We start from the raw sequence: 27369 nt of genomic DNA on the forward strand, positions 1-27369 counted from the left end.
GCAGGACAAGAGAACGGACGATGGTGGGATTAGGAGGTAGATGATGAAAGTCTTATTTTATTTGAATGTTGCCTAGACCCTGACCTCTGAAATTCATTTAATTCAGCAGAATAAAAAATGAACATGAGAAAACATTAAATCAAAGCACATCTAATCTTCTGACAATGCTTACACAACCAACTGGCCCATTATTAATGATCTGTAATCATTCACCCTAAAGGTTTGTGTTTGTTGTGTGTTGGCTCGAGTTGTTGTTAACGTGCGCGCCCAATGTCCGGATGGAGAGATTTCCTACAGTCGTGAAGGCAGCAGCAGTGTGTTCATTCCTGCAGTGTCCCGTGTGTGTGTTTGTGTGTGTGTGTGTGTGTGTGTGTGTGAGAGAGAGAGTGTGTGAGAGTGTGTGTTCGTTCGCATGTGTGTGTGTGTGTAGTCGGGAGGGGAATCGCTGTTATAACTCGCAGGATTTACTCTCTGCCATTTTGGAGCAAACCGGCGGACATCAGGAGCAGAGCGGAGGAGTCATGACCCGGACCCGTGAACTTCCTCTGTGACTCCGTGAGTTTGTGTTGCTGCTTTTAACCGGACTCCATGTTAGAAACAGCGTGTATGTTACAAAGTGGACGTGGACTCAGTTTGTTGTCAGCTCGGTCGCTGGCGCGTGTTAGTGCGTCTCCCCGCAAAGTAAAAGAGCGACCGGAGTAAAAACGCGGAGCGACAAGTTAGCATCAAAACAACGGCGCTGAGCGGAGCTGCCGGCGGGGAAGTGGGGCGTCGGTGTCCGGGGACATGGACCCGAGGCCCGGCTGTGAGGAGGGTGACAGCACGCTGCTTGTGTTTGCTTTCTCCAGTCTCTGTGAGGGGGGGAAACAAATGATGTCGTTTACCCGGTGACTGGTGTGTTAGACATTAGTGACCCCACACTGTGAGGGAGTAACAAGAACAAAGATTGACTTTATTTACACATGATCCAGTTTGTTTCTCTCTTCAATCACACTTTTACAGCTGAACACTTAAATGTGCAGTTTTTCTCATGGAGTTTGGCAGGAGACGACACTGTTCTGAACCAGTTCTGAAGCTGAAATCAGGGAAACTGCTTTTAATTCACTTGTGGCTACAGTGGGGACAGTAGCGGGAGTGGACAATAGCGAAGTGTCATAAAGTTTGCTAACATTAGCTAACGTTGAGCTATGTTCTATGTTGGCTAACGCTGCTCCCAGCCAAGGTGCAGCAGCAGAAACCCAGTGTTTGAATGCTGAGATTCATTGTTTCTGAAATCAACTTTTCAGTTTTCGTGGAGCTGGACAACAAAGTCACAGTCCCGTTGTAAGATTACTCAGAAACACACATCTGTAAACGTGTGTTTTCCATGAGTCAGTGAGCTTATGCCAGAATGACTGAGGTTTAACATTAGATCCAGACTGTGTGACTGATATTAACGAGAAACCCTCACGATAAGATATCTGTGGTTTGATGTTTAACAGTTTAACCATAAAGTTCAAGATTTTAGAGATCTGTATTATATCTGTGCAACTTTAATGGCACTTTGTGTGAAGTTAGCCTGTAGATGCTCGGTTGGTGACATGTATGAAACCTAAAAGAGAGAGAAAAGTAACGTGTTAAAGCTTGGACTAGGAAAACACAATGAAAAAACAATAACAAATGTTGTAGTTTTCATATTATTTATGTCATAAAAGTCGATACCAATAAGTCTGTGAAAAGCTCAACTCAGCAACAAATCTGTCGGGCTCTAATCAAAAAGAATTAACTTCTATTTCATTACAGCACGCAAAGCAAACAGTGGATACGTGTTGTAAGTACTTGCCTGAAAGATTGACACAAACATACGTGTCTCATTCATTCATGGCTCATGGTTTTTTCCAGTCTTGATTTTCTGAAGTGGGACAAATCTCTACAGCAAATGCAGTGAGTACTGTAATGAAACAATATCGATCATCTTACATAATATTGATTTATTTAGAGTGTTTTAGTGTGAGGAGACTAAACAAAAAAAAAAAAGAGCTGCACCCAGTTCCCTGTTGTGTTTAAAGGGAGGACACAGCTCACTTTGCAGCGAGGAAGTGTCTCCTCTTATTTTCAGCTCTGCACTTTACATGACATAGTCATTGTGGTCACAACAGTAGTACTCTCCTGTCAATTTAAGCAAGAGGATGTCTTACTTTGTTTGTTTTTCTTAGAGGACTGTATAAATAATCTAGTGCTAGTGTGAAGTAAATATCCAGAGGATCCAACAGGAAATGATCTTGTTTCATCAGGAAGCATCTGTTCGCTAAGTTTAAGTTCCAATGTCCGTGTGTCTGTGTGTGTGTGCAGCAGTTTTATCCTTGAACCTCAATAGTTTCCTCTCAGTCATCAAAAACAAAGGGATCCAGTGTTAATTGAGATCATGTTAAGTATAGTTTTGTTCCTGATTTAGACAGTTTCATTTCATGATTGTTCCTTTCGGCAGGTTTCAATCTCTCTGAGTTTGAATTAAGTTCTCACGACATTCCAGATGATTCCACAGAGCAGTTTTTTAGGGCTCGCAAATCAAAGTGCTGACTTTGCTTTTCTAAAGCCGACAAATGCGCCTTTTTGGCAACGTATAATGACTTGGTTTGACCCAATAATTGTTATAATTAAGGTACTTTAGACTTTAAGGTGTTGTCCATGAGGTGTGCGGGTTATTCTGCCTACGCCAGGTATAGCAAGTGCAGTAATTAATCTAAGTACAGTAATAATCAGTGATGAGGAACCTGAGATACCCGTGGGATTAGCCTACTGTTTGTTTTTAATTGCAGTGCTGCAATTTGACCTGGAACAAACCTGCACAGTGTTTGGGAGAGAAACTTGTATTCTGAAATGAAATTCTAAAAGTAATTCCTCATGATCATAAAGTGCCTTATTACTTTTCATTTTGTTAAATGAATGTCTATTCTAATCCTCTATTTCCGTCTTTGTCACTGTTTAGTTTAGTTTGAAGGTGATAAATAGCCAGACACAGCAGAATTGATGACCTGTAACTCTGGTGCACTTTAGAAATTTGATAAAAAGTGACATTAAGATAATATTTGTTGTCAGTTCACACAGATCCAGCAGGCTGGTATTTCCTGTGTGCAACGCTGCTTGTCCCAGAGGAATGCGCGGAATGTATTCTTTTGTCCTCTGTAGATTTAGCAGCTTCTCATTTCTGCACTGCCCACTGCAGAGCCCCGGAAGAGACGAGCGACTGGAAACCAGTCTGAGAGTCTGTTCAGTAACCCCTCGCAAAGAGCTCATACTTCTCTGTGCCTGTCGCTTTGAACCAAAGCCGAGGGATTCTTTGAGTCGGGAGAGGAGGGATGAACCTGTGGAAACGTCTGTGCGCCGCCACAAACATCCTCTCATTACAAAGATGTTCTCTGGCGTTTGAAGACTTGTCAATCCACTACCCTGAACCAGAGCCCCCACTTCCCTGTTTATTTATAGCTTAGAGGAACTTGCCAATAATTATGTCCGTCATGCAATCACATGGCTGTGATCCTGGAGGGAGGAGGGAGGCTGTAATTGCGGCTGTCTGCTTTCAATTATTTTTCATTTTTTAATGGGGACATGAGGTGTTGGCATCTTGAAAGTGGCTTCTCTGAAGCTTCAGAGCCATATGTTAGTGAGAGGACATCAAAAGACAGATTGTGATCGAGTAGCAGGACAGTTATCTGTGGGATTAGCCTGACTACCACCAGTCATCAGTAATTCCCACACTTTGTCCTCAGTGAATACCTGTATTGAAATATGTTCTGTAGATTTAATATCAGACTGGCTAAAACCATTCATTTTCCAGAGGCGCCTTCCAAATTTAACTGGCTTTGTACCCTATGTGTAGCTCGGTGCTGCATCAGCTGCTGCGCCACGTTATACCTGCTTCTCACAGCCGCCTTCATGCTGATGAATGAGGTGGGATCTTTGCCACCATGGCTAACATCTCTCACTTGCATTTTAGAGCAGGTCTTTGATGCAATGGCTTCTCTCACCTGCATTTTAAAGCAGGCTTGCAATGAAATATTTAGCTTATGCTCATTTCAAAGCACGGTGTATATATAGAATACAACATTTTACCTCATCAATTTGCGGTATCCGACTTTTGAACTTCCAAAAATGGAGTAACTTATTCCTCTTGTTTGAAAACGGCAACATTTCCTTCTCTCTGAACCTTTTTTTTTTTTTTTGTCCTCCCTGCATTGTAAAATACGCCTCAGCTTTAGTAGGGGTTAAAAATGCATCACTGCTGCAAATCACAACTCTGTGAGGAACTCTGAGTCAATTTGTTGGAATATATGGACACAAATGATATTTCAATTGTTAAGCACATTTGGTTTAGTTGAACCATTTGGACCTCAGGACGTTTGGATCTTTATAAACTAATTCTGCATGTGAACATGGTTAGGCTGGAAGCCAGGCTTTGGTTGCCGGCAGGTGAACAGCACGTGTGGGGAACAAATAATAGATCTGCATATGAACGCATATCAATTAAGAAGCCAATAATAATAGAGATTAGCCAAAATGTCGTCTGGACCTAAAACACCTCAGTACCACTGTTTGTGTTTTGTGTGTATAAACGTTTGACTGTTGGGATTTAATTAAAAAACCCTTTGAACTGTAAACAGTGAATAGAAGATGGACCCCTGGCCTGTAAATCCACTGTCTACGCCAAAAGTCCCAAAATATTGGCCGTTGTCCCGAGAGGCTAATTTGTCATTTGAAGATAGCCAGTGGGCTCTGAGATTGTAAACACAATTACAGTGGGAACATGGTAATGTTTTATTTGCCTCACCCATTTCAATTCAACTTAATTTGTAATGCACCTAATCACAACATACATTATCTTGAGAGTCTTAACATGGTAGGTATAATACCTCACAGTATTATAGAGAATGTATTATAATACTAAGAAAAATACCCCTTGCTTCAACCTCACAGTTCAAATTAGTGTTAAATAAACACACTCGTGTAAATTACAAGGAAGTGATAATCAAAGATCTCTGCGGGCTTATTTCTCATTTTATAGCTAACTCTGTGACTCTGTTCACACTGTTGTGATTGAGAACTTGCCAGACAGCTCAGTTGATAAATATGTGCATGAAAGATTCACCAAAAAGTTTTAAAAAATTTACAAAAGGGAAGAGTCTGTGGTGTGACAGGGAAAATCTCCTGCTGCGTCTCTGAACTGCAGAGTGCCTGCTTCAGCTTCCACTCAATTGAACTTTAGTTAATTGTGGTGTTAACACATATGAACTTGTTCCAGGGCTTCAAGGTCAGTCTCTCATTAAGCTTTCATGGAGTACATTAAGGAAATATGTTTTATTTATACCCCCAAGAGCTTTCTTTTCTACCGACAGCATAAGTGGACTTGTTCATACTTTCAAGTTGAGAACTGATCTTTTCAAAATGCTACATTTGGAATATCTTCAGTTATTTCATTGTTATCTAATTCTTCTCATGTGTTCTCTTACAGAAGAGACGGTCTTGAAGTGGGGCATAATTAATCCAGCAAAGGAGGAAGTTTTTTTTGGGGGGGGAGCGGACACCAGTCATCTGCAGCCATGTGTTCTACCAATCATTCAAACTGGGTCACATTTGAAGATGACAACACCCCCCTCGCCTCATCTCAGAAGCCCTTGCAGGCACCAGGCCTTATCAAAGCCTCTGTACCACGTCCCAATGGTCTGAAATTAGTGCTTCCTCCAATCAGAGACACTTCATGGAGCTTCAGTCCTTCCCTGGAATCCCCTCAAAGCCACTCAAGTCTTAGTGGAAGTTCCTGTGTACCATGTAACACACCCTTTAGCACTCCTGTAAGTGGGGCACCTAGCGGCGTGTCCTCGCTTCCCTCCAGCACATGGGAAAGGAACAACTTCTTCCAGAGTTTGTCCAGCGCATCGACCACCTCTGCCCCTTCTCCTGCACCAGAGGCCTTAAGTCAAACCTCAGATGGACCAAGCCCTTTTCCTTCTTTCCAGGGGAACTCAGGACACTATAATCCTTTCTGGGATGGATCTAGACACAGTGCAGATGTGGACAGTTCCTCCTCTGACTCAGAATGTGACAACAGCCTACCACGTTTCTTTATTCGGACCAAAGACGGCCACGAGCCTCCACGTGACCAACTCCAGAGCTCTTTCTCCTATGTTTGCCACAAACTAGAAGGCTTACGAGCACAAACAGACCATGAAACAGAGACAGAAAAAAATGGGCAGAGGCGTCTAAGTTGCAAAACCGAGGTGTTAAGTGAGGACTCATCTCAGTTTGTTCCCCGAGGTCTGTTTCGTACGCAGAAGAGAGACGGCTGGTCTGTCATGCTCAGGATTCCTGAAAAAAAGAACCGTATGTCCTCTCGACAGTGGGGCCCTATCTACCTCCGCTTGTTGCCGGGTGGTGTGCTGCAAATGTACTATGAGAAAGGGCTGGAGAAGCCATACAAGGAGTTCCAGCTTCTCCCACAGTTTAGGCTCTCTGACCTTAAACTGGAAAGCTACGGTGAGCCCCGCAAAGTCCTCACGGTCAAGGTGGAGCATTACTCCTACATAGAAAAGAAACGCTATCACCCGAAGTTGGATGTTAGTCATGAGGCAGAGGTGGACCAGCTGCTCAAGTTCGGCTCCACAGTGCATGATGACATGGAGGACCTGGTAGTGACCATGGAAGAGGAAATCTTCAAACTGTGTCTACCCCATCAGCAACGGCGGCACTACGAGGAGCAGGAGCTGTCGTTGCAGATCACTGATCATATCTGGGTACAACTGGACAAGTCGGGAGGAGTCATAGAGCGGACAGGATTCACCCAGATTCACTGTCTTGCTTTTCTGAATGGACTAGGGGATTGTTTTCTTGCCCTTAATGATCTTGGGCTTCTGCGCTGTAACTCCAGCTACGGGTCTGACGAGGGCAACGAACTCTGGATGGAGATTGCCGACTGCCATTTCCACAAATGTGTAAATGAGGCAGAGTTTGCGAGGTCCCGACTGATAAAGTTCTCACCCCCTGACGCCTGCAGAGTTGAGCTGATGAGGTTCAAGACGACGACTCTGGGTTGCACAGAAATTCCTTTCTCAATCAAGGCGGTGGTCACAGTTCAAGGTGCCTATGTGGAGCTCCAGGCCTTTCTCAACATGTCGGCAAGCTTTCTTTCTTCTGTAGGGGGGTCTGACAGGTACCCGCTGTGTGAGAATGTAGTGATCCGTGTGCCAGTGCCAGGCGACTGGGTCAAAGTGACACAGACAGTGGCCTTGCTGCGACAGAGGTCACTGAAAGCCCGTATGAACAGAAACGCCTGCTTGGGCTCTGTCAGCAGTGCAGACTCGCAACCTGTCATGCAGGTGTCCATCGGCACTGTCAAGTATGAGAATGTATATTCAGCCATCGTGTGGAGGATCGAGAGGCTGCCAGCAAAAAATATGGGTAACACATTTCTGAGTGATTAATTTTAGCCCCCCTGCACCACAGCCAAACAAATCAGTTTCTTATTAACTACCTGGCCCCAGTTACTTGTGCTTATTCACAGTATGTTTGCCTCTTAGTGGTGTAACACTCTAACTACAAGTGACCTTTTTTCTTTTTTGCAGCCGTGGATCATCCCCATTCATTCTCCTGCAAGCTGGAGCTGGGATCCGATCAGGAGATCCCAAATGACTGGTACCCTTTCGTCACGATGGAATGTGAAATAATGGGAGCAGTCGTGTCACAGACCAGGGTGAAGTCTCTGGGCACCACGAATGATATCCAGCCGCAGAAACATCTGACCAGTTGGACACGCTATCATTGTCAGGTAAGATGTTTAATCGAAGAGCAGTATTGTGTCTTGTCTCAATGCATGCGCCCCATTTTAATGTGCAACTTGCTTAATGTTGTGTTTTTTAGCTGGAAGTGGAGAAGAAATGGATTGAAACAGAGCCAGAGAGGCAATCTGGCTGTATGACACAGTGACGATTAAAGAAGCTCTGAAGACGACGTTATCCTCTTGGTCTAAGACATTTCCCAAAATCTTTTCCATAGTAAAAAGGGATAACAAAAAAAAGAACAAAAACAAGGGTGATGAGGGACTTTCTGCTTATATCCGGTGTCGCATTCATCTAATTACACATAGCCTGGTAACCAATTTTGTATCCATTTAATTGAGACTGAATTAGTCTAGACCTAATCAAAACTTAACATGGTCATTTTACCTAGCACTTTACATGTAATAGATTAATAAATTGTAAGATTACGGTTTATATGAGTACTGTATATAAGCTTGCATTTGCATCATCTGCACTGCTCTCCAGAATGATTGGCAACAAAGGTTTGCCAAACAGACTGAATGAGATAAAAGGCATCAGTAATGAGAAATATTCACTGTGTGTTAGAAAAACAAATTACCAGCAGGGGTTTAGGGTCCGACCCTTGTTTGTGCCGTGCATTGTTTAACATGACATAGTTATAAACTGATTCATTTGGCCACAACTCCTCTGCATTTGAACTAAACAATTTTTGGCAGAAGACACGTTTACATGAAAACCAATATTAAAATTGCGCAATTAAGACAATAGTCTCAATAAGACTTTGTCATGTAAACCTTTTTTTTTAGATGACCTTAACCTGAATAAGGTCATGCTCAGGATATGTGGAGTCTTCTGACCTTAGTCGCATAATGTAGACATGTATACGTATTATAGCAATATAAGGTTCTATTCCATTTTTCACAGCTTGTATGAGTCATAATCAGACTATGTACTGTCACATGTAAATGACGATATTAATGAAATATTCTATTAGCAACTCATAAACATTCTAATCATAGTAATGTCTTAATCAGAATAAAGTCAAGTCAGAATATTGCTCTCAATGTAAACAGTAATATTATTCTAAGAATCTCAGCACATAGGTAACCCCATGCATCAGTATGTGTCAAAATAATGTTAACACATTTAATCACACAAAACCATTGGTTCACAGTGTCACAGAGCAGCAATCACAGTGTTTACACATTACAATGTTTTCACAGCAACATGAGACCAACACACAACTAAATAATTTCTTACCCTAATTGCAGGTGCATTGGCTACAAAATAATTTCATGTTTTGAAGGGTAACTATTATGCTTTTACCAAATACACACAAAGTGCACTTACAAAGTGAAAGTTGCGGTTTATAGTTATCCAGACACTAACAAGACTGATTAACCTGCAGTATATTCCACCTTCAGAGAGATTTTTGAAACATTCATAGTAACAGCTTTACACAAACTTTACTGTGTAAAAATGCTATGCAACATAGGGTACTAATATTATAATTAAGGGTGAGAATATTTTTTTTCTTAACATGAATACAACTCATTACTTTTGTTGCTTACCTCGAGCTGACCTTTGACTTTATACCAAGTTTGTATCTCTGGAGAACAGTAACGTTATTTAAACAAATCAAATCTTTATTATGTGATTTTTCTGCATCTGGGTTGTGGATAGGTCGAATGGAAAAGAGTGGTGAAACTTTGTGGTGAACAAGGCCTTCAATGATGACTTGTATGTATGAGGTACCTGGCTTAAGCTGGATATTATGTACATCAAGATTAAAAATTGAAATAAACCTTTATGACTCCTGGCACTTCTTCATGCTGGAATAAAGTTCCCTATTCTCACTTCCTCTACTAAAACATTAAACTTTTTTTATAGCTTGTTAAACTAAGTCCCAAAGCATTAATTGCATCTTGGAATGTGGCAAAAGCATAAAATCTCTATCTCTGTCTATTTTAAGGGGCGGCGTGGTTGCACAGTGGTTACACAGAAGATTGGGGTTAGGCTAATTGGTGACTGAATTGTCAGTTGGTGTGAACATGAGTGTGAATGGTTGTTGGCCCCATTTCTCACCCAATGTCAGCCAGGATTGACTTGTATAGGATTGGCTACCAGGAATAAATGGTATAGATGTTGGATGGATGTCTAACATGCGTAATGAAGGAATAGTTATCCTCTGAAAGCAAAAGTAAGACTTGGTTATAGTCCCAATAACCTGGAGAAACTGGCTGTGTGCATGTCTATGAAGGATAATATATGAAATGTCATCTTCTTATATACACCAAGTGAATCCTTTAACTCAGTCCACAGTAGCTGTCTATCAGTGTGTGCCTGATGGTTTCAGCGACTGGAGTAACAACATTGCCGTGTGGTGCTGCTGCTCTTCAGCCTCAGCCCTCATCCTCATCAGAGGAGTCAGCCCACGGTGTTAAAAGAGTGCTAGCGTTGCCAATCAGATGCTCAAGGGGTCACGGCTCCTGCTGTTGCTGCAAATCTATTGAACACAGAGTTAAAAAAACAAGCGTTTTGTAAAGGGGGGGGGGGGTATTTTTAACTCCTGCCATGTGCACTCATGGGATGAGACACTGTACTGTGCACCATGCACTGTGAAAAAGTGTAAGCTCTCTGTTGAAAGTAAGCAGAGAGCTATAATGGAAATGTTCTGTTGGACAGGAATATCTTTGAGGCATTGGGTAACCACAGCTCTCTGAAACTACATGTGTGAGATAAGCCACTGCTCAGGCACTGAAGCCATGTACAGCATTAGGGTGTTTGTGTTGTGTTTTCATATGTTGGTTTTACTGTTGCTAAATTAAGGTATTTGAGGCTCCAGTAAAATGACGTGCAGGGGTACCCACCATTTTCACCCCCTGCTGTTAGTACATTAAACAGTACTATTGCTACTTTGTTGGGTTGTTGCAACAGGGCAGGAAAAGCAGAAGATTGCCTGGGGCGTAAAGCTGAGGGGGGCCCCCGGAAAACAGCTGATTACGTTCCTCAGTAAACTTTGTGAGTACCCCCTCAAATTTATGATGGGCTATGCAAAGGAAACTGCACTGATGCCAAGGCAAACAATAAGCTGTCCCTTTTTTTGTTTTCACGATGGAAATTGTGTGCAGTGCTTTTTTTTTATAAACAGTCTATGGCGCAGATTGTAGTTAGAAAAGTTTGTGTTTACCCTACCTGGTTTATCTACAATGAAGATTTTAGAGTCAATGTTTTTCTTAAAATGGACTGAATTTGCTTTATTACCATTTTCTTATTTTCTTAACTGCTGTTATTTTTTACATACATTGCATGTTGGCTATTTCAGAGGTCTGTTACACAATCTGCACAATCAGACTTAAGTGCACAACTTTTCAAAATAAAAGCTTTACAATTCAGCTCATTAAAGTACTACAGCAACGTAACTGACATTTTGCTTTTACTTATGTTGTTGCCAAGACAGAGATCAGCACAGCACACCTGTGAATATCTGCACTGGTGCGATATGGTGAAATAAAAGTAATCCAATCACCAAATCATCTGGGGGCAATTTTTGATCTTCACTTTGACCCAGTTGCCGACCACTGCTGTAGAAGAAGACATGTTCACCTCCGTCAATAGACTGAAGGCACATTGCTCCGCCCCCACTATTCTCTTCAGAGCGCTGGTCACCTATTTATATATATTCTTATAAATATTTAACATTTTACCAAATTGTAAAGTCAAGAATAACATGATTTGTTTGTGATCTATGTGTACCACATAGAGACAGACATTTGTGGGTTTAGTTGGTAGATGCACACTATACGCTTATGTTTATAATTTTAATAGAAAAGGGGGGTGGCTTAGGTGTAGGGGCCCCTAGGTGCCCTGGAACAGCTTGGAGCACCCCTGTGCAGCCTGATCACTGTCACCTGTGTTCATCAAGGAGCTGCAGGCAAAACAAGCACCAGCATCAAACCAGCATTAACTTCATGTTTCCACTTTGATGGAAGTCCAGCTGTCTTCAGAACCATGTTGTCCAACACGGGCCCGGTGGTAAGCTTTGTTTGTTTTTAGCCCGTTGTGCTAAAAGCTAACTCACAACAAAACTATCTAGTCGTGTGTGAACTAGCTTCACCGTTAGCCTCCAGCTATTTACTCAGTTCGTGTTTGATTGACTTGAATGAATGAGGATTCTGATCTGAAGTAAAAACAAAAAATACATACTAAAGAAGCACTATGTGCTTCTGATGTCTTAAATGTATGCCGAAGTGAAGAGTGTATTTGACTTGTTCAGAAAATGTCCTCATTTACATTGAGGAACATGAGTCTGTGTTTTACAGAAGGAATGAACACAGAAAAGGCGGATTTCTGAAAGGAGTTTGGTTATTTAATGAATCTCTTCATCCAGTGTTTGTAACCCACTTCAGGCCAAACTCTACTTGTCCATAATTGATGATGTGATCGAGAGTATGAGGGAGCTCTTCTTGGATGAAGGGCTGGAAGACCGCGTCCTGGACGATCTAAGACATGTGAGCAAACCATAGCACACATCTTCACTGTGGTTGTCAGTTACAGCAAAGTTGTATAATGCAGGAGGGAAGTGTGCACCACAGCAGGAAGACACACTGCTGTCTCTTCTGCTCTGTGCAGCTCTGGGAGTCAAAGATGATGCAGTCTAAGGCTATGGAAGACTTCAGGAAGAATAACATCAACTCATCCAACTTTGTGCTCCAGCTCCCAGACAGCTATGGCCAGATGGACCAAGAGCTCGCAGGTTACATTTCAACTTATCCCAAGATGGTTAATGCAGAGTGTGTGTAGAGTTAGAAACATAACTTTGTGTGTGTGGGTGCTTGCATGTGCGTGCGTGTGCGTGCATGTGCGTGCGTCACCTGCTCTCTTCTGATTTCCGCTGCCAGCCTCAGTCGTGATCCCTGCGAGTCAGAGTATCCACAGCTTCCCGATTAAGGCAAGTGTAATCCAGGTTTACAGTGCATGACCTCCATGACATTAAATGGCTCCTTACACGAGAGCAAGCATATAAGCATCAGAATTCTTGCTGTTAAATGTTATCACTACCAAATGCAAAATGTTTAGATTTATAGCATTGAAATATAGTAAGCTGAACTGTGCCTGTCTCAATTCGTGTGGTCTGAACTTCCCCTTTTTTTCAAATGAACGACTCCTACATTAATGGAAACAAGGATTCATAGTTTCAGGTGAAAAAGAAGAAAAATAACCTGTATGTACAGATACTGTACAGAATTTTATTTCCCTGAAACCTGAAAGTTCTTAAAGTCTAAAGTCATCAATGTCTAAAGTCATCAACCTCACAGATTCATTGAGATGGTTGTCATAGTAAAGTATTTAACTCCTTTACACACAATGTTTAATTGCAGAACAACTCAGAGACACTTGCTACTTTTTCTCTCCCTGCTGGGTTAGCTTACCCTGTGCAGATACCAGCAGGAGTCACTCTACAAACAGCCTCTGGTATGAAATGACTTTACCTGCTATGGGCTAACATTTGTTGAAGCTTCCAGCCTGGACCAACTAGTAGAAATAACACTTCACTCTCTTCTTTTGTCTCACTAAGGTCAACTTTACAAGGTCAATGTTCCTGTCGTGGTTACTCAGGCCCCGGTGGGTCAGAAGCCTGTATCCATCCACACACAGAAAGCTCCTACCCCTCAGTCAACTGCAGCCCCTCCAAGTACCAAACATCCTCAGCAGGTGGAGCCACCCCCTGCTCCAGCACCTTCTGTCTCCCAGTCGCCGCAGCCTGATTTACCCCCCAGTCCAGAGAGCAGCCCCGTCCAGCAGCCACAAGTTCCCGCTGCTGACGCCACGCAGCTTCCAGTTGTCCGCTCTCCACTGGCAGAAGAAAATGAGCCGAGTGACCAACTTGAACCTGTGAACTACAGTATGACCTCCTCGCCCTGCAGTCAGTTATTAGAGGAGGCGTTGGCTCAGACGACACAGTTAAAGAGCAGAGACATAGATGACATCCTGAAAGAAGTGATTGAGGAGGAGAGAGAGAAAGCAGAGCGGAGGAGGAATCTGGCACCTGCCAGGACTCAAGATCAGACCGAGGCTGTTCTCGCTGGGGTAAATTAATGAGAATGTTCCCTTTTTTTAAAGTAAATAGCTCAAATGGTGATAGATAAAGGCTGGGTTATGTGGTGATGATGTAAATTAATTCACTTTATAAAACACATTATTGGAAATAATAATAATATGTATTCATAAACTTTAGGGGGCTTAATTGAAAGAAAACAAACAGATCATAAAGCAGCAGGGAATAAAAGGAAGTTATATGAAAATGTAAATGTGATACTTAAAGATAAATATTTATTAACATCAACATGATTACACTGTTCCACAGTTTGAGGGAACTTTCTTGTCTCTTTTCCAAATATGTTGCTAAAGCCAGCAGCTAATTAGCTTAGCAGAGAATACTGGCTCTGTCCAATGGTAACAAAATGTGACTTCCTATATCTCCAGAGCCTACATGTTAACATGTTGGTTTATTTATTGTCATTAAAATTACAAACAAAAACAATAGCTTTATACTAAGCTAACCAGTTGTTGGATGTGGCTTTATATTTACTGGAGCTGGTTTTTGATCATTGATCATTTCACAAAAACAAATGTGTATTTCTTAAATGTCCTTTAAAGCAAGAGTTAGACAGTGTTCAAAATGTCGGTGTGGAGTTGCAAGATAGAGGCTTGAATGAAACACATTCAGTTAAATTGAGTGTAGTGTAGGATGCAGTATTTTTGGAGTTTGACCCATACTCTCCTTAATATTCTTGCAGTGCCCCTTTTAATTTCTCTGGAATAAAAGCTTTGGGAAGAAATATTTTTCATGTTTTCAAACTTTCACTTAATCATTCTTTTATATTTAAATTACTTAAATGTGGATTCAATTAAAATCTCAATAGCCTAAGTGTTTTAAAAGCAAACAACAGTACTGGGATGTCATCTGAAGCAAGTATGCAATTGAATTGTGCAGAGAATCATAGTTGGTCACAAATTTCAAATAACTTAACGTTGCCATTTCTTCTTGCATTTCCTGTTAAGCTGGACCTTGACTACAGCTACAGTGAACTCTCGGACATCGTTCAGCTGGACGGTCCTGCAGACAACTCTGACGTCGAGGAGGAGGTTGGAGGTCCGCTGGAGGAGAATGACTTTCTTGGTATAATCAATGCAGAGGCCATAAAGGCCCTGCAGGAGGGAGGTGGAAGCAGCGACGGCAACAGCATCTCCTCCAGCAGTGACAGTGAGGGAGCAGATAAACTCTCTGCAGAAGACGAGGTGAGTGACAAGGAATTTTGATGTTCTGTCTTTTTTTGCATTTAAACTTTGTGGCTCTCTTTACAAATTGATTTTTTTCAGTTATATTTAGCAGGAAACACCCTTTTTTCTCAAAGGGGTATATTCGATTTTACATTAATTTACACTCCAACACTTCTGTTCATGAGGATCCCTTAAACTCAGGCGATGACGTGATTGAGCAGGACATCCCGGATCTCTTTGACACCGACAACGTAATCGTTTGCCAGTACGACAAAGTAAGAAACATCTCAATTTGTTACCTCTCAGCAAAGCCGAGCATTGAATACCGACTGTTAATATTGTAAAATGCGATGTCTATTGCAGATTCACCGCAGCAAGAACCGCTGGAAGTTTCATTTGAAAGATGGTGTGATGTGCTACGCGGGCAGGGACTACGTGTTCTCTAAAGCCGTTGGGGAAGCTGAGTGGTAATGAGCTTTAGTTCTCCTGAACACATCAGATAATCGTGTTGAAAGAGGGAAAGCGATGATTTAATAGGGAAAGACAATTATTGAATTTAGACCTCTTGTTGGTGTAATTTGGCTCAGAGAGCTGCAAGTTTAAACACCACTGTGCAAAATTACTGATACTTCTGTTTGTTTTCTTTTTCTGGAGGGGGGTAAGGTAATTACCAGAGCAATCCTGTGTCATTTACGATGCTACAAACGATAACTTACAGTGTGCCTGTGAATCCAATTTACGGAGAAAACCAGCATGAATTTGTGTTGTATAATATTCTGTTAAATAGTTTTCTTTTGAACAAAACATTATCTGACTCAGAGTTTGTTTTTCTTTGTCATGAATATGTTGCTCTGAAGGTACCAACATGCCGTTTGATTTTCTGGCATTGTACTGTTTTGCCTTTTGATCATGAATCAAATACACTTGACTGTACTGTGGTGGTGGAGTCGATAAGCTCTGTTCTTTCTGTTCAAAGCCGCTGTTCCCTCGTTGTCATATCAGTTTTTACAATTAGGTTTTTTTTCTTTCTTCTCTAGTGAAAGATTGAAATCAAATAGATCCCTGTTGTCTGCTGTATATGAAGCCACATGAAAAGACAGAATTCATAAATGCCAACTTGCACACTGAGATTGATGTAAATTCTTGACGAGGGTTTTGATACCAAAAGTGTCACTTAAGGCTTGAAAGAAATATGGAGGTGGTTTGAGAGCTCCAACAAAAACTCAACAAACAAAACTAGAAGGTCACTGAGAGAGTGCTTACCTTCATTTTGGAGGGCCGGATTGCACACTCATAAATATCATCAAATAACATTTTTGTCACCATTAAAAAGGTCCAGTGTGTAAGATTTAGGTGAAAGGGAACTATTGGCATGAAAGTAGAATAGTCATGATGTTTTCACTAGTTCGTTTCATCTGAATTGTATGAATTGTAGTTTTCTTTACCCCAGAAAAGGCCCTTTATATTGAAATACTTCATATTTACATCGAGGGGACCCTCTCTACGGAGGCCACCATGTTTTTTTTTACATTAGTCCAGACTGGACAAACTAAACACCTTTTGAGTTTTTATGACAATTAAAGGCTACCACCGGTTCTTTTTCATGTTTAGAAGGAGAGGGCGAGGTGAGGGGTGTTCAGCTGCAACAATCAATTTCAACACTAGATATCACAAAATTCTACACGCCTTTAAGACCCATGAATTATTCTCTGAGAATGACAATGTTGAATGTTAAAGAAAGTGGGGAAACTGGATCTGCCCAGATTTTCTGTGGTAATCCGTTCAGTAGTTTTGTGTGATCCTGCCAACAAACAAAAGCAGATAATTCTTGGAAAGTACTTTTTGCTGTTGCTATGTCAAGTTCACAAAAATATGATATGTTAACGGAGTGCAGCACAAATGGTGCATAATATGAGAGTATATCTCAAGAAAACTATCAACCACAAAGGGGAACGAGAAGGACACTTGGAGAACATGTCCCTCTGCCAAGGCTAACACTCAATCTTGCAATTACTGCTCCAAAATGAAATGGTTTGTTCCTTGGCCCATACACCACCCTTTCAATAAAAATGGTTCAGTAGTTTTTGTGAAATTCTGCAACCAGACAAACAGCAATGAAAACATAAGGTAATTAATGTGTAAGTCTGAAAGAAAATGTGGAAAAGAAATGGGGGTCAATCTTTATATTTTTATCTTGACAGCTGTTTTCTAAATGCGTTAAAAAATGAAAACCAATGAGTTGAACACAGTTAATTTTTTTCTTATTTAAAAAATCGAGGACATTTTAAACAGCAGTAATATTTCTCATAAACCAGGCCACAGCTTTAACTGAGTTCCTGTGGGTCCTGTGGCTTGTCTCTTGAGTCCAATAGATGGCAGTAAAACTCATCTGTAATGAGCTAAAACAGACTCACGTTTACTCACATTCACTTTATTGTATTCATTCAAACTTAGAACTCAATCTACAGCAAAAGTACAGCAAAATAAATAATCTCTTATTTACACTTCTTGATCTTTAATAGAACTAAATCTGTTCTTGTAATATCTTACTAAAGTGCAGTTTGATATAACTTCATCTCACTACATTACCAGACATGTGATTTTTGGATAGCTGTACAAATGAGCTGGCCTGTTGGATTAGTTCCTGCTCCATCTGCTGCTTTGCACATCACCTGTGGAAGTGGAGGCTGCAGCACTTGTTACCTTCAGCATGTGGTCTGTTGGTCCTGACTGATAAAAATCTCACATTGTAAAAGAAGCCAATGTGACGCCTGCCACAGACAAGACACGATCTGACCTAACTTTTGAAGAAATGCTACATTTTTTCACGAGACAGCTGATGCTGCCTTTAAGTTCATAACAAAATTCTCTTATTCTCTTCTCTTATTTCGAGGGTCATGTGGTTCCCTTGTTTAGAAAGCAGCCCTTCATCTTGATGTGATATGCATAGAAGCTATGGGAGTGAGGATTTCTGTTGGACCTCTTTTGGTTATAGGTGAGGTGTGAGGCCATAGTCTGTGACCTGTAGAAGTCGGTGCTGGCCTGGCAGCAGCAGCGACTCAGCAGCAGGCGCACGTCCTTCCTGAAAGCCCGAGTGAAGATGGTGTATAAGAAAGGGTTGCAGAGGGAGTTGATGGGATAAAAAAGGATGAGCAGGATCTTTGAGTGAGAGACGGTTATGAGAGGCATGCGTAGGGCTGCAGAGATGGCGAAGAATGAGATTGGCGCCATACAAATAAAATCAGTGAAAATGAGCACAGCCATGCGTTTGGCAATCTTGGCGTCTCCGTGACGAGTAGACGACTGCTCTGGGTTGTGAACGCTCAGGTATATGCAAATGTAACAGTAGCAGACTACGATGAAAGCGACTACGTTGAGGATGAGCACAGCCACCACGTAGACCTGTGAGCCCAGCGTGTCGATGTCCATGGGGAGACAGATGCTCACTTTGCTGTAACTGCTGACCCCCACTAGAGGGAGCAGGGCAACCAGTAGAGAGAAACCCCAACCCACCCCCATCATGGTCGTCACATGGTGCATCCGCAGCCTCTTGTTGACATGCATGGCGTTGATGATGGTGTGCCAGCGTTCAATGCTGATCACAGTCAGTGTATACACTGATAGCTCACTGGCAAACACGGTCAGAAACCCTGCTATGCCACACCCAGGCCCCAACTGCCAGTCGGTGGCATGGTTGTAGTACTCGTGACGGGAGTAGTGATCCATGAAGGCGATGAGCATCAGGTAGAGCCCCATGCACAGATCGGCAAAAGCCAGGTTGCACATAAGAAACCGGGAGATGGTTAGCTTGTGGTGACTGATGAGAAGAATAACTAGAACAGCCAGGTTTCCGGTAACAGCAAAAATAGAGATTATCCAGGTGAGGCAGCGCAGGAAGGGAAAGCCCAGCAGGTCCTCACAAGGGTTGAAGGCGTCTGGCTTCGGGGTGCACTTGATGATAGGGTTGATAAGACAATCGAACTCCAGGTCAAGATACTGGAAGTTGATGTCGTCAAGAGGATTTGCACCATCAGAAGTGGGTTTTCTAAAGGATACACAGATGTTAAGATTCCCATCAACTGATCAAGGCAAAGTATGTGCTTAGTTTTTTCCATTTACTAGTTTTAATCTAAAAAGGAAAATAAATTATTTGTAACAATCATAACAAAATGTTAAAGAACTGGCATAAAAAGGAATTTTATTCAATTACGATTGAAGTCACAGTTACAGCTCTAGGTTCTAAAAATAGAGAATGGCTGAAATATATAGTGGTTTTAGTTCACGATTTTGCAGATTGCTGATTCCACTCCATTTGCATGATTTGCATGTGAGAGAACTAATTTTCAAAGAATTTGTTAACTGTTAGTAATCAATGGCTTAAAGAGCTGCATCACTTCAAGCTTAGAGGAGGATGCTGTTAAAGTGAAATATTAAATTCTCCTCTCTGACCCCAGTGCTTTTGTACAGTTCCTAAGGAGGTGATGCAACTTACATTTCTGTTTCGCTGAGATCACAAAACGTGAAGTTCTTCAAGGCACTTTCCCTTTTAATAAAAGAAAGAAAGGATTAGACATCATACACTGCAAATGACAAACTATTGATGATTTATATTCATTTGATAGAGCTTTAGTTTTTTTTAAGCACATGTGAATGGATTTGGTGCACCTCTGTTACCTTTCTTTCTGACGCCATGTGTGGAAGGCACAGCAGTGGCTGGGGTATGTGAACTCAGCCTCCAGCAGTTCAGCCAGGCTGTCCAGCTGAGGGAGGCTCTTCAGAGCAAAGGCAGAGCCGGCTTTAAGGAACCCCACTTGCCTTAACCCTTTAGGTGGGAGGGAACTCAGAGCTGTGGAGGAAACATCCCTGAATCACAAACATAGACATACATTTTAGTGACGATTAGTAAAGTTACTTCCAATAAAAAAAGATTAATCACGAGGTACTAAGACAGCTTTTGGTCTATCTCGTTTTGGATTTACTGGCTGATTTAAACCCTGCTGGAGAAATACAAAGCCGGGCTTTCCCATGAAATTGTTGTTTTGTTAATGCTGGTGAGAAAATGCTGTTTCAGGCAAATCTACATAATCTCCCACAGGTGAGCCCTAGTGACTGTGGCAGCCAAGCCTTTACATCAGTGCTTTTCACTTAAGAGACCACATTGACTTTCAAAATGCATGGAAATAGTAATTACAATGACATTTACTCAGGATTGAATTCTTTTTATACAAAGTAAAAATAATATTCAGCCTCCACATTGGTCCCTCATTTGATTGAATACTTTAACCTGACATTTTGTAACCTCACTGACAAGCTTCCTGCATGTCAGTGAGTACCACAAACACTAATTCATAACCAAGATAACAGGGAATTTCATATCACAAAATGGGGTAGCCCACAATCAAAGGACCTTGCCGAGCTGCACGCTCTTCAGTTCTAATCAGCATTCAGCAGTCCTGGCTGCCTTGTTGGTTGTTTACACAGACGCGCTGTCGCTACCCTGGTGTTTATAGAATGAAATGATAAACACTGTTATGAATATTCTTGCTTAACTGACCCAGTTCAAATATGATCTCCGCAATTCTGTTGATTTAAACAACAAAAGATAGACTTGTATGATTGTAACTGTGCATTAGAAAGTAACATGTTATACTCAACTCAAATTTCATGTCAAAGGTCTGTTCTGCACATTATCGTACGACGCAGAAATGTTGTTGTTACTCTGCTTTTACCTCTGTTTTCATCTTCACCCAATTCTGAGAAAATATCCAGCTCTTAAGCTGCCAAATGTTCAACAAAGTTCATTAGCCACATGCTAACTTTGTCGTTGAGAAATTTCTTCGACAAAATGTCCGTCTGCCATTGCTGATAATGACAGTTGAAAACAGTGATCGAACCAAAATAGTAACATTTAGGGCCATAAAATTTAAAATGACAAGCTTAAAGACACTTTAAAGCTTTTAAATAGAACTGAGGCAGACTGCAAGATTCGGACCATTCACTGTGGGTTTGTTATTATGAAAGACCACTTCCATGCACAAGAAGTCATGCATGCCTCTGTTAATATGAAAATAAAGATTATGGCAGCTGTAAATTCAGCCACTGCTGATTTTTAAGCCTATTGTCATGATTGTTTTATTGGTTTTATCAACTGTTACTTACAGAGAACTGGGACCTGTGGCTCCTTCAAAAGCATCTTCTTGAATGTAACTGAGATACCTGTTGTCCCTCAGAATCCTACAAAAGACATAAAAAAACATCACACACTCACAACTGTAGCTTTGCAGTTAACATGCTATATGATAGAAAATGTAAAATGACACGATAATGGCCAAAAGTGCCCCAAACCATTTTTCATCTACTTTTAGTTTTCTCAATTTGACACTGAGGAAGATGAGCATTATTTTTAGACTGCATGGTGTCTGCACATATCTTGTCCCCATCGACATTCAGCAGTACGGAGGCAGAGCAAAAAAACAACAGGGCATCCTATCTTTGTTTAGTCTTACATAATGTTTGTTTACTGGTACACTGCGTTTTTCATGATTAAGAAAAGGAGAACCCTAAACCTGAACAACATACTTAACAGCAAACTAATGTATCAACTAGTGTTGTTGCTTATTACTGGATGAGGGAAAAATCTTAATGATCCAGATACTTACAATGTGTTGAGCTTGGTTCCATTAAATGCATGAGACTTAATTTCCTTGAAGCCGTTTCTAACCAGGTTCCTGCCAAGGACACAATGTTCTTAATTTTAGTTTGTTGTCAGAAGCATCTATCACCGAGGTCAGAGAACTGAACATTTAATTACATAAGCATATAAAAAAAATTAAAGATTCTTAACCATTGGTGACAAATTGTTGCTCTCAGCTCTGATAATATAGAAGCAAAAAAAAGAATTTGGCGCCTGTACTCACATGTCAACATACTCGTCTGTGAGACCCTGGAAGGAGTTGGCAGGAATGAAGTCGATCCTCATGTTGTCTTCCATCTCCCTGCACACAGAAGAGATAACATCCACCAGTCAAATAATCAGTTAGACAAAATGATGTATATGCATAAAAAAAACAAGACGTGTGATGAACTGTGACCCAGTTGGAGGATTTGTTGCAGGGTTGGTGGCATCGTGACATTGATAGATAAAACTAAAACTGGCCTCAAGAGTGAGAAACTTGGATTGTGCTTGAGGGTAAGAAAATGATAAACGTGTAGTCTTGCAACATGCGGGAAAGACTAATCCAATTGAGAAACATGTTTTTTTTAATGGGATTACTTACAGAATGATATTAGGCACCAACGACGAGATGGTTGTAAAGTCTGGGAAATTTGTCATCCCTGTGTTAGAGATGCTCCTGTGAAGAGAAGCGGCAGAGACGGATGAGAGATTTCAGGAGCCAGTTCTGGAAAACAATTCAGTTTAAACGTTGTTTATCTTATCACGTCGCTCTTTTTTATCTGTCTTCACTGTTAACTTGTAGAGATAAATGCTAAATAATTAAAAGTATCTCCATATTGACTTTCTTTTGCATAGAACAAAGATTTCACGAGAGAAGATTTAGTATTTAGACAGAAAAATGAAGGACTCATGCTCCACATGGTGTTGAGCAGCTACAGCACAGAGAGAAAAACACTTCCAAGAGTCAGAATTCATGTAACAGAGGCTGAGACATCTTGACTTTTAGCTCCTAATATAGATCACGCTTCAAAGCTCCTACAGTTCCCATAATGCAACTTGTTCATTTGAGCTCCCCCTGCCTGTTGGATGCCCTCTCCTTACAAACTCCAAGCTCCCAGTTATATAGTTATATATTCCAAATTACATAATTCTGTTTGTGATGTTTACAAGAGTTGCTAATAGAATATATTACTTTGAGTATGACCTTGTAGGCTAAGTTATTCAGAAAGTGATGTTTACATGGCAGCATTTTATTCAGACTGTTTTCTTAATCAGGTAAATATCGGACAATACAAGTGTCCATGTAAACATAGTCTTTGGCTGAAGTGACCTATTACCTTTAACCTTAACCTCCAGATGGCCTACTTTAAGTTTCCCACATAAAAGCTTTCACTACTAGATTAGTAAATAATTCAAGCTTATATGTGAGCCAAACACATGGACAGTAATTTAGAAATTCACTTTAGCAGTTTATTTCATGAAACTATAAAATCTTCATTGTTGATAAACCAGGTATGATAAACACAAAGTTTTCTAACTTCACTCTGCACCTGTTTATAGCCCGTTTATAAAAAACTCTGGAGCGTTGACACAGGTCAAGTGAACAGAACATACCAAACATGCAGGTTTAGAGGACACTGACCTAGTTTAATATAAATTCACCTTTCAACAATTCTCAGAGACTGAGATTCTATCAATGATAAACCCACCGGCGGCTCAGTGGGGTTTCAATAGGTGAAAAATAATATAAAAGAGAGACTTACAAATATTCCAGTTTGGGTAGGTCGGTGAAGGCCCCTTTTTCAATAGACCTAAGACGGTTGATGTTCTGAACAGAACTGCAAACGAGGGAAAAAATATGAGTCATTACAAGTGAAGTCAGTTGCTGTCAAAAAAAACAAACGAACCCATGCATCCATCAGCTGCTCTGAAAGTCGAGGATTAAACACGCCGCCTTGTAATTGGGAGACGACACTTAAATGAAATGCAACTCACACACACAGCAGATGTTCAAATTAATAATTGCTTTCGTGGCGTTCGAATGTGACGTTCGGTGGAAGGTAGGTGTCACTTACATTTGTGCCAGGCTGTGGAGGGAGAGGAAGGCGTGTCGCTGGATCTGCGTGATGCAGTCGCTCTGGGAAATCTCACTGTCACAACAAAGACATGGCTCCACATCAGTCAACAGATGAACAAATGACTCTTGAATTCTCTCAGATCCAGGCGGCAAATGTGGATTTTTAGTGAAGAGGGTATCAAGAGCGACACTAGTGCACGTTACGGATTTATGTACTGTCTTTCTCTGAAATGGGACAGAGTTGATTGATACAGGGATACAAACCGTTAGGGACATTTTAAAATACAATTCATACTTCTAGGGCACTACGCACACACACACACACGCACACAGTCGCTTCACCTCATGTTTGGAAAAGCTCTCAACATACATCAAGGATGCATCTGGGCCAAGAAGACTAAGTGAAGATGTTTAAAAAGGAGGACTAAACAAAGACGAGTGGAGACAAACAAAAGTCAACAAGAGTTCTTGGTTCGTCCTTGAACACTTTGTTTTCTGATGGCTGACTTTCCTCTTTCCGAGTCGCTCTCTCCATCTTCTTTTTGCGTAATCACAGATTCGGTCCCAGGCTCTGCTGTAATCAGCCGACACTTTAGGGTTAACGCCACTCTGCCTCCATTTCAAACTGAAAAACAATTAAACGTCTCCATCTGTAGAGTACTGCTTGTCTATATATATATTTTTTTCCCTCTTATCCCCTCCTCTGATTGCACTGTTTGGTGTCGTAATTACCACTGAGCGCTCACGAAAAGCTTTTTTCACACAATCATCTGGAGGACGCTGACGCACCACATGCAGCTACTTGTGTCAGTCTACCTTGACGCATATTTTACATGGCTACTCTGCTCTGGGCTGAAAAAAAACAGAATCTTTCAAACTTGAATGTATTTTTTAACTTGTACTTTTAGAAACAAAATGTGAACATAATGAACCTCTCACATGAAGATGCTAAACATGAGACTGCGTGGATCCACAGATGGAGCCCTGCTGGATACTGTCAGGTCTCACCTTGTAACAAAGGTGACTGAGCTCCGGCTTCTTTTAAATCTCTTCTTAAAACTTGAATGACTGACTTTGGCTCTTATTTACACCAACCATATTTATTTAATGTTTCAATGTTGTTACATTAAGTGACTGGTGAAACCCATTTGAGGTAATGTTGTGGCTTTAAGACTAAGTTTAGTAGCTGCAAACATGAATATGAAACATGTTGGTCTTGTTGCTATTTGAACCAAGGAACAGATGATTCCTTTTATTTATATGATGGTATTTCTAGTCTGATGGACAGTTTTGAGTTTTTACTGATAAAGACCACTCTTTTGTCATCTGGTTATTGAAAGATAAGAGCTTGAAGCCTGTCTAGCTCATAGCTCATGTAAGTGGCCTTCAGTGTTTCACAGCAGTGGGATATTTTTACTAGACCACTCTCTGCTTTTCAGACAACCATTTTAACAAAGAATATGAACTACTACAAATAATTCTGATTTATAGCTGAATCATAATGGCACAACTGGCATACATAACAGTCACGTCTATATTCCTGATGACTAAATGGGACAAGTACCCAATGGCTAATAATAGAGACTTAAGTGTACTGCTGTGAGAAAAATGGCATGCATGGCTTTCAGGCTAATGACATCAGCGTGTGTTAACATGTGTTTTTCTTCCCTTATAACGATGTCCAGCTGAAGTGCAATTAACAGTCATGAGCAAATGTCAAGGTACAAGAATTTACTGTAATAAATTACTGTGTGGAGTCTTAATTATTGTTTACCTGGCCATGAAAATATATATATATATTCAGAATTGTGTTTCAAATATCAATGATATCTGATTTCTAGAAAATTAGGCCACATAGTTCTCCGCTAGAGTTTTTCATTGTTAATATTATCAACTAATAATTCATCATAACTCAACAATGGGAATTTTTTTCAGCATTCTACAAGAGTTCACCACAGTGTGCTACTTCAGTGTTTTGTTAAATCCTTTAAAACATGACCCAATGAGCCATTCCAGGCTTCTGTTGACCGAGGGTGGAGGTCTGTACATGTTCAAATGTTTTATTTCTGCTTTATTTCTTAACTGTTATATGCTCCCACATATTTATGAATAATTCAATACTTGAATGCTATAGTTTAAAAAATCCAAAATGGACATAAGGAATGCTCTGCACACACAATGTCTCCCTTATAGACGGCGATATAGAGAAGGCATTTGTAGGTTAATTTTAACGTTTTTTGTAATTGTCCTACACAAGACACTTCAACTGGATTTGCACACTGATTATTGATAATATTAGGATTATTTAGAGTTGCATGAACAATATATTTGAGTTCCACATGCAAATTATTTCCAGTTGAGTTAATGGAGTTAATAGGGTGAATATACAACACAACACGATTTGAGTTTTTTGCTTAAGTTTGAAGAGTCATCACTCTCCTTTGCTTGTACTCTTTTTCAAAATGAGAAATAATCATGAAAGAATAACTAGAATACTGTGCCTTGTGAACATGTTAAAGAAAAAACTAAAACAAATATTAAAACAATCAATCAATCAGAATGTACTACTGGTCACCATTAACAAATGTATAGGAAGCAGTGCAGGGGACTTACATCACCGTGATGTTGATCAGCTCCCTGAAGGCATGAGTGGGGACTTGTTTCAAGGGCAGATGAGTGAACCTCCTGTAACAAGCAGAAATAAAGTTGTAAACTCCACATTTACTTGCTGTTAATAAAAGGAACAAAATGCTCCATCAGCTCATCCTCGAGCAGCTGTTACATTTATGACAAATCATATCATAAAAACGAACGACAAGTTACTTAATAAGAGAGAAGTCAGGAATAGTCTGTCCCAGAGGAAAAGAAGAGACAAGTGGAAGTGTAGCAGAACGGGTGGATGCGTTCAGGGGCACCAAGGTATAGTTGGCGTTACTCACAGTCGAGCCATGGATCTGGAGGCTGTCCGGCGGGAGGCCAGCTGAGAGTCCCGGCTGCACTGGAAAGTGTCCGGGCTGCAGCGGCAGATGCGCGGACACGTGTAAGCCCCGCAGGAGCGCACGTCCAGGAGCCCGCACAGCGCCGCCAGGAGCCCGCAGAGGCGCACCGCCCGGAGACGCATGAGAGACACCGGCACTGCCAACTTTAAAAAAATACCCTTATAAAGTCAAATGAATATAATCGTTGAGCTCTACAGTGTGAGTGCAGCAGACGTGTTTCTAAAAACTAAATATCTCCTGAGCTCTTATATTTCCTCCACCTGCACTCCCTGAGGAGCCCGTGCTGCCTTTAAGTGCAGTAATTGCGTAGACCAGTGTGCTGTGCGTGTGGGAAGAAGAGCCGGCAAAGTGAGACCCGGGCGGGATCTCCTCCGACAGCTGAGCCGAGGAGACGTGACGCTCAGTGGGTGGAGATCCTGGAGGCTCCGGTGTTAGAGGTGGTGAAGTCACCGTGTCAATCATTTCACTGTGTCATACATCACCTCTGCAGGGAGGAGGCTTACTTTGCTGTGTATTGCTAATATGGATACACAGGCCTAAGAA

General features: G+C 41.1%; 3 protein-coding genes across 4 annotated transcripts; 2 read left to right on the forward strand and 1 right to left on the reverse strand.

The window, feature by feature from the left end:
- Window positions 1-270: 270 nt before the first annotated feature.
- Window positions 271-9594, forward strand: ston1 (stonin 1). Of its 2 annotated transcripts, none has more exons than XM_020095851.2 (4): window positions 271-555; window positions 5489-7431; window positions 7596-7798; window positions 7891-9594. In XM_020095851.2, the coding sequence occupies exons 2-4, from the start codon at window positions 5577-5579 to the stop codon at window positions 7954-7956; spliced, it is 2124 nt and encodes a 707-aa protein (XP_019951410.1). In that variant the 5' UTR covers window positions 271-555; window positions 5489-5576; the 3' UTR covers window positions 7957-9594. The 2 variants fall into 2 exon arrangements, with proteins under 2 accessions (XP_019951410.1, XP_069394460.1); XM_069538359.1 differs by lacking the exon at window positions 271-555 and adding an exon at window positions 580-814.
- A 2027-nt stretch (window positions 9595-11621) lies between these two features.
- Window positions 11622-16012, forward strand: gtf2a1l (general transcription factor IIA, 1-like). Its single transcript, XM_069538360.1, has 9 exons — window positions 11622-11825; window positions 12200-12301; window positions 12423-12546; window positions 12692-12741; window positions 13172-13265; window positions 13369-13880; window positions 14856-15092; window positions 15260-15349; window positions 15438-16012. Exons 1-9 carry the CDS (start codon window positions 11802-11804, stop codon window positions 15543-15545), a joined length of 1341 nt encoding a protein of 446 aa, XP_069394461.1. The 5' UTR covers window positions 11622-11801; the 3' UTR covers window positions 15546-16012.
- Window positions 16013-17489: 1477 nt separating this feature from the next.
- LOC109629822 (lutropin-choriogonadotropic hormone receptor) lies at window positions 17490-27151 on the reverse strand. Its single transcript, XM_020087769.2, has 11 exons — window positions 26767-27151; window positions 26441-26512; window positions 23826-23900; window positions 23514-23588; window positions 22352-22426; window positions 21992-22069; window positions 21734-21802; window positions 21234-21308; window positions 19749-19937; window positions 19567-19617; window positions 17490-19119 (listed from the first exon to the last, which is right to left on the reverse strand). The coding sequence occupies exons 1-11, from the start codon at window positions 26946-26948 to the stop codon at window positions 17970-17972; spliced, it is 2091 nt and encodes a 696-aa protein (XP_019943328.2). The 5' UTR covers window positions 26949-27151; the 3' UTR covers window positions 17490-17969.
- Window positions 27152-27369: the final 218 nt, after the last annotated feature.

Source organism: Paralichthys olivaceus, chromosome 14, assembly GCF_024713975.1.
Source record: "Paralichthys olivaceus isolate ysfri-2021 chromosome 14, ASM2471397v2, whole genome shotgun sequence".
NCBI classification, from domain to species: domain Eukaryota; kingdom Metazoa; phylum Chordata; class Actinopteri; order Pleuronectiformes; family Paralichthyidae; genus Paralichthys; species Paralichthys olivaceus.

Bases quoted from the DNA above. Each gene is read 5' to 3' on its own strand.
- LOC109629822 (XM_020087769.2), bottom strand. From the start codon at position 26,948: ATGCGTCTCCGGGCGGTGCGCCTCTGCGGGCTCCTGGCGGCGCTGTGC. The intron at 22,427-23,513 runs GTAAGTCTCTCT...TTCTCTTCACAG, and splicing joins CTACCCAAACTGGAATATTT to GAGCATCTCTAACACAGGGA. The intron at 19,618-19,748 runs GTAACAGAGGTG...TTTTATTAAAAG, and splicing joins ACATGGCGTCAGAAAGAAAG to GGAAAGTGCCTTGAAGAACT.
- gtf2a1l (XM_069538360.1), top strand. From the start codon at position 11,802: ATGTTGTCCAACACGGGCCCGGTG. The intron at 12,547-12,691 runs GTTACATTTCAA...TTCCGCTGCCAG, and splicing joins GATGGACCAAGAGCTCGCAG to CCTCAGTCGTGATCCCTGCG. The intron at 13,266-13,368 runs GTATGAAATGAC...TGTCTCACTAAG, and splicing joins CACTCTACAAACAGCCTCTG to GTCAACTTTACAAGGTCAAT.
- ston1 (XM_020095851.2), top strand. From the start codon at position 5,577: ATGTGTTCTACCAATCATTCAAACTGGGTCACATTTGAAGATGACAAC. The intron at 7,432-7,595 runs GTAACACATTTC...TCTTTTTTGCAG, and splicing joins GCTGCCAGCAAAAAATATGG to CCGTGGATCATCCCCATTCA. The intron at 7,799-7,890 runs GTAAGATGTTTA...TGTGTTTTTTAG, and splicing joins GGACACGCTATCATTGTCAG to CTGGAAGTGGAGAAGAAATG.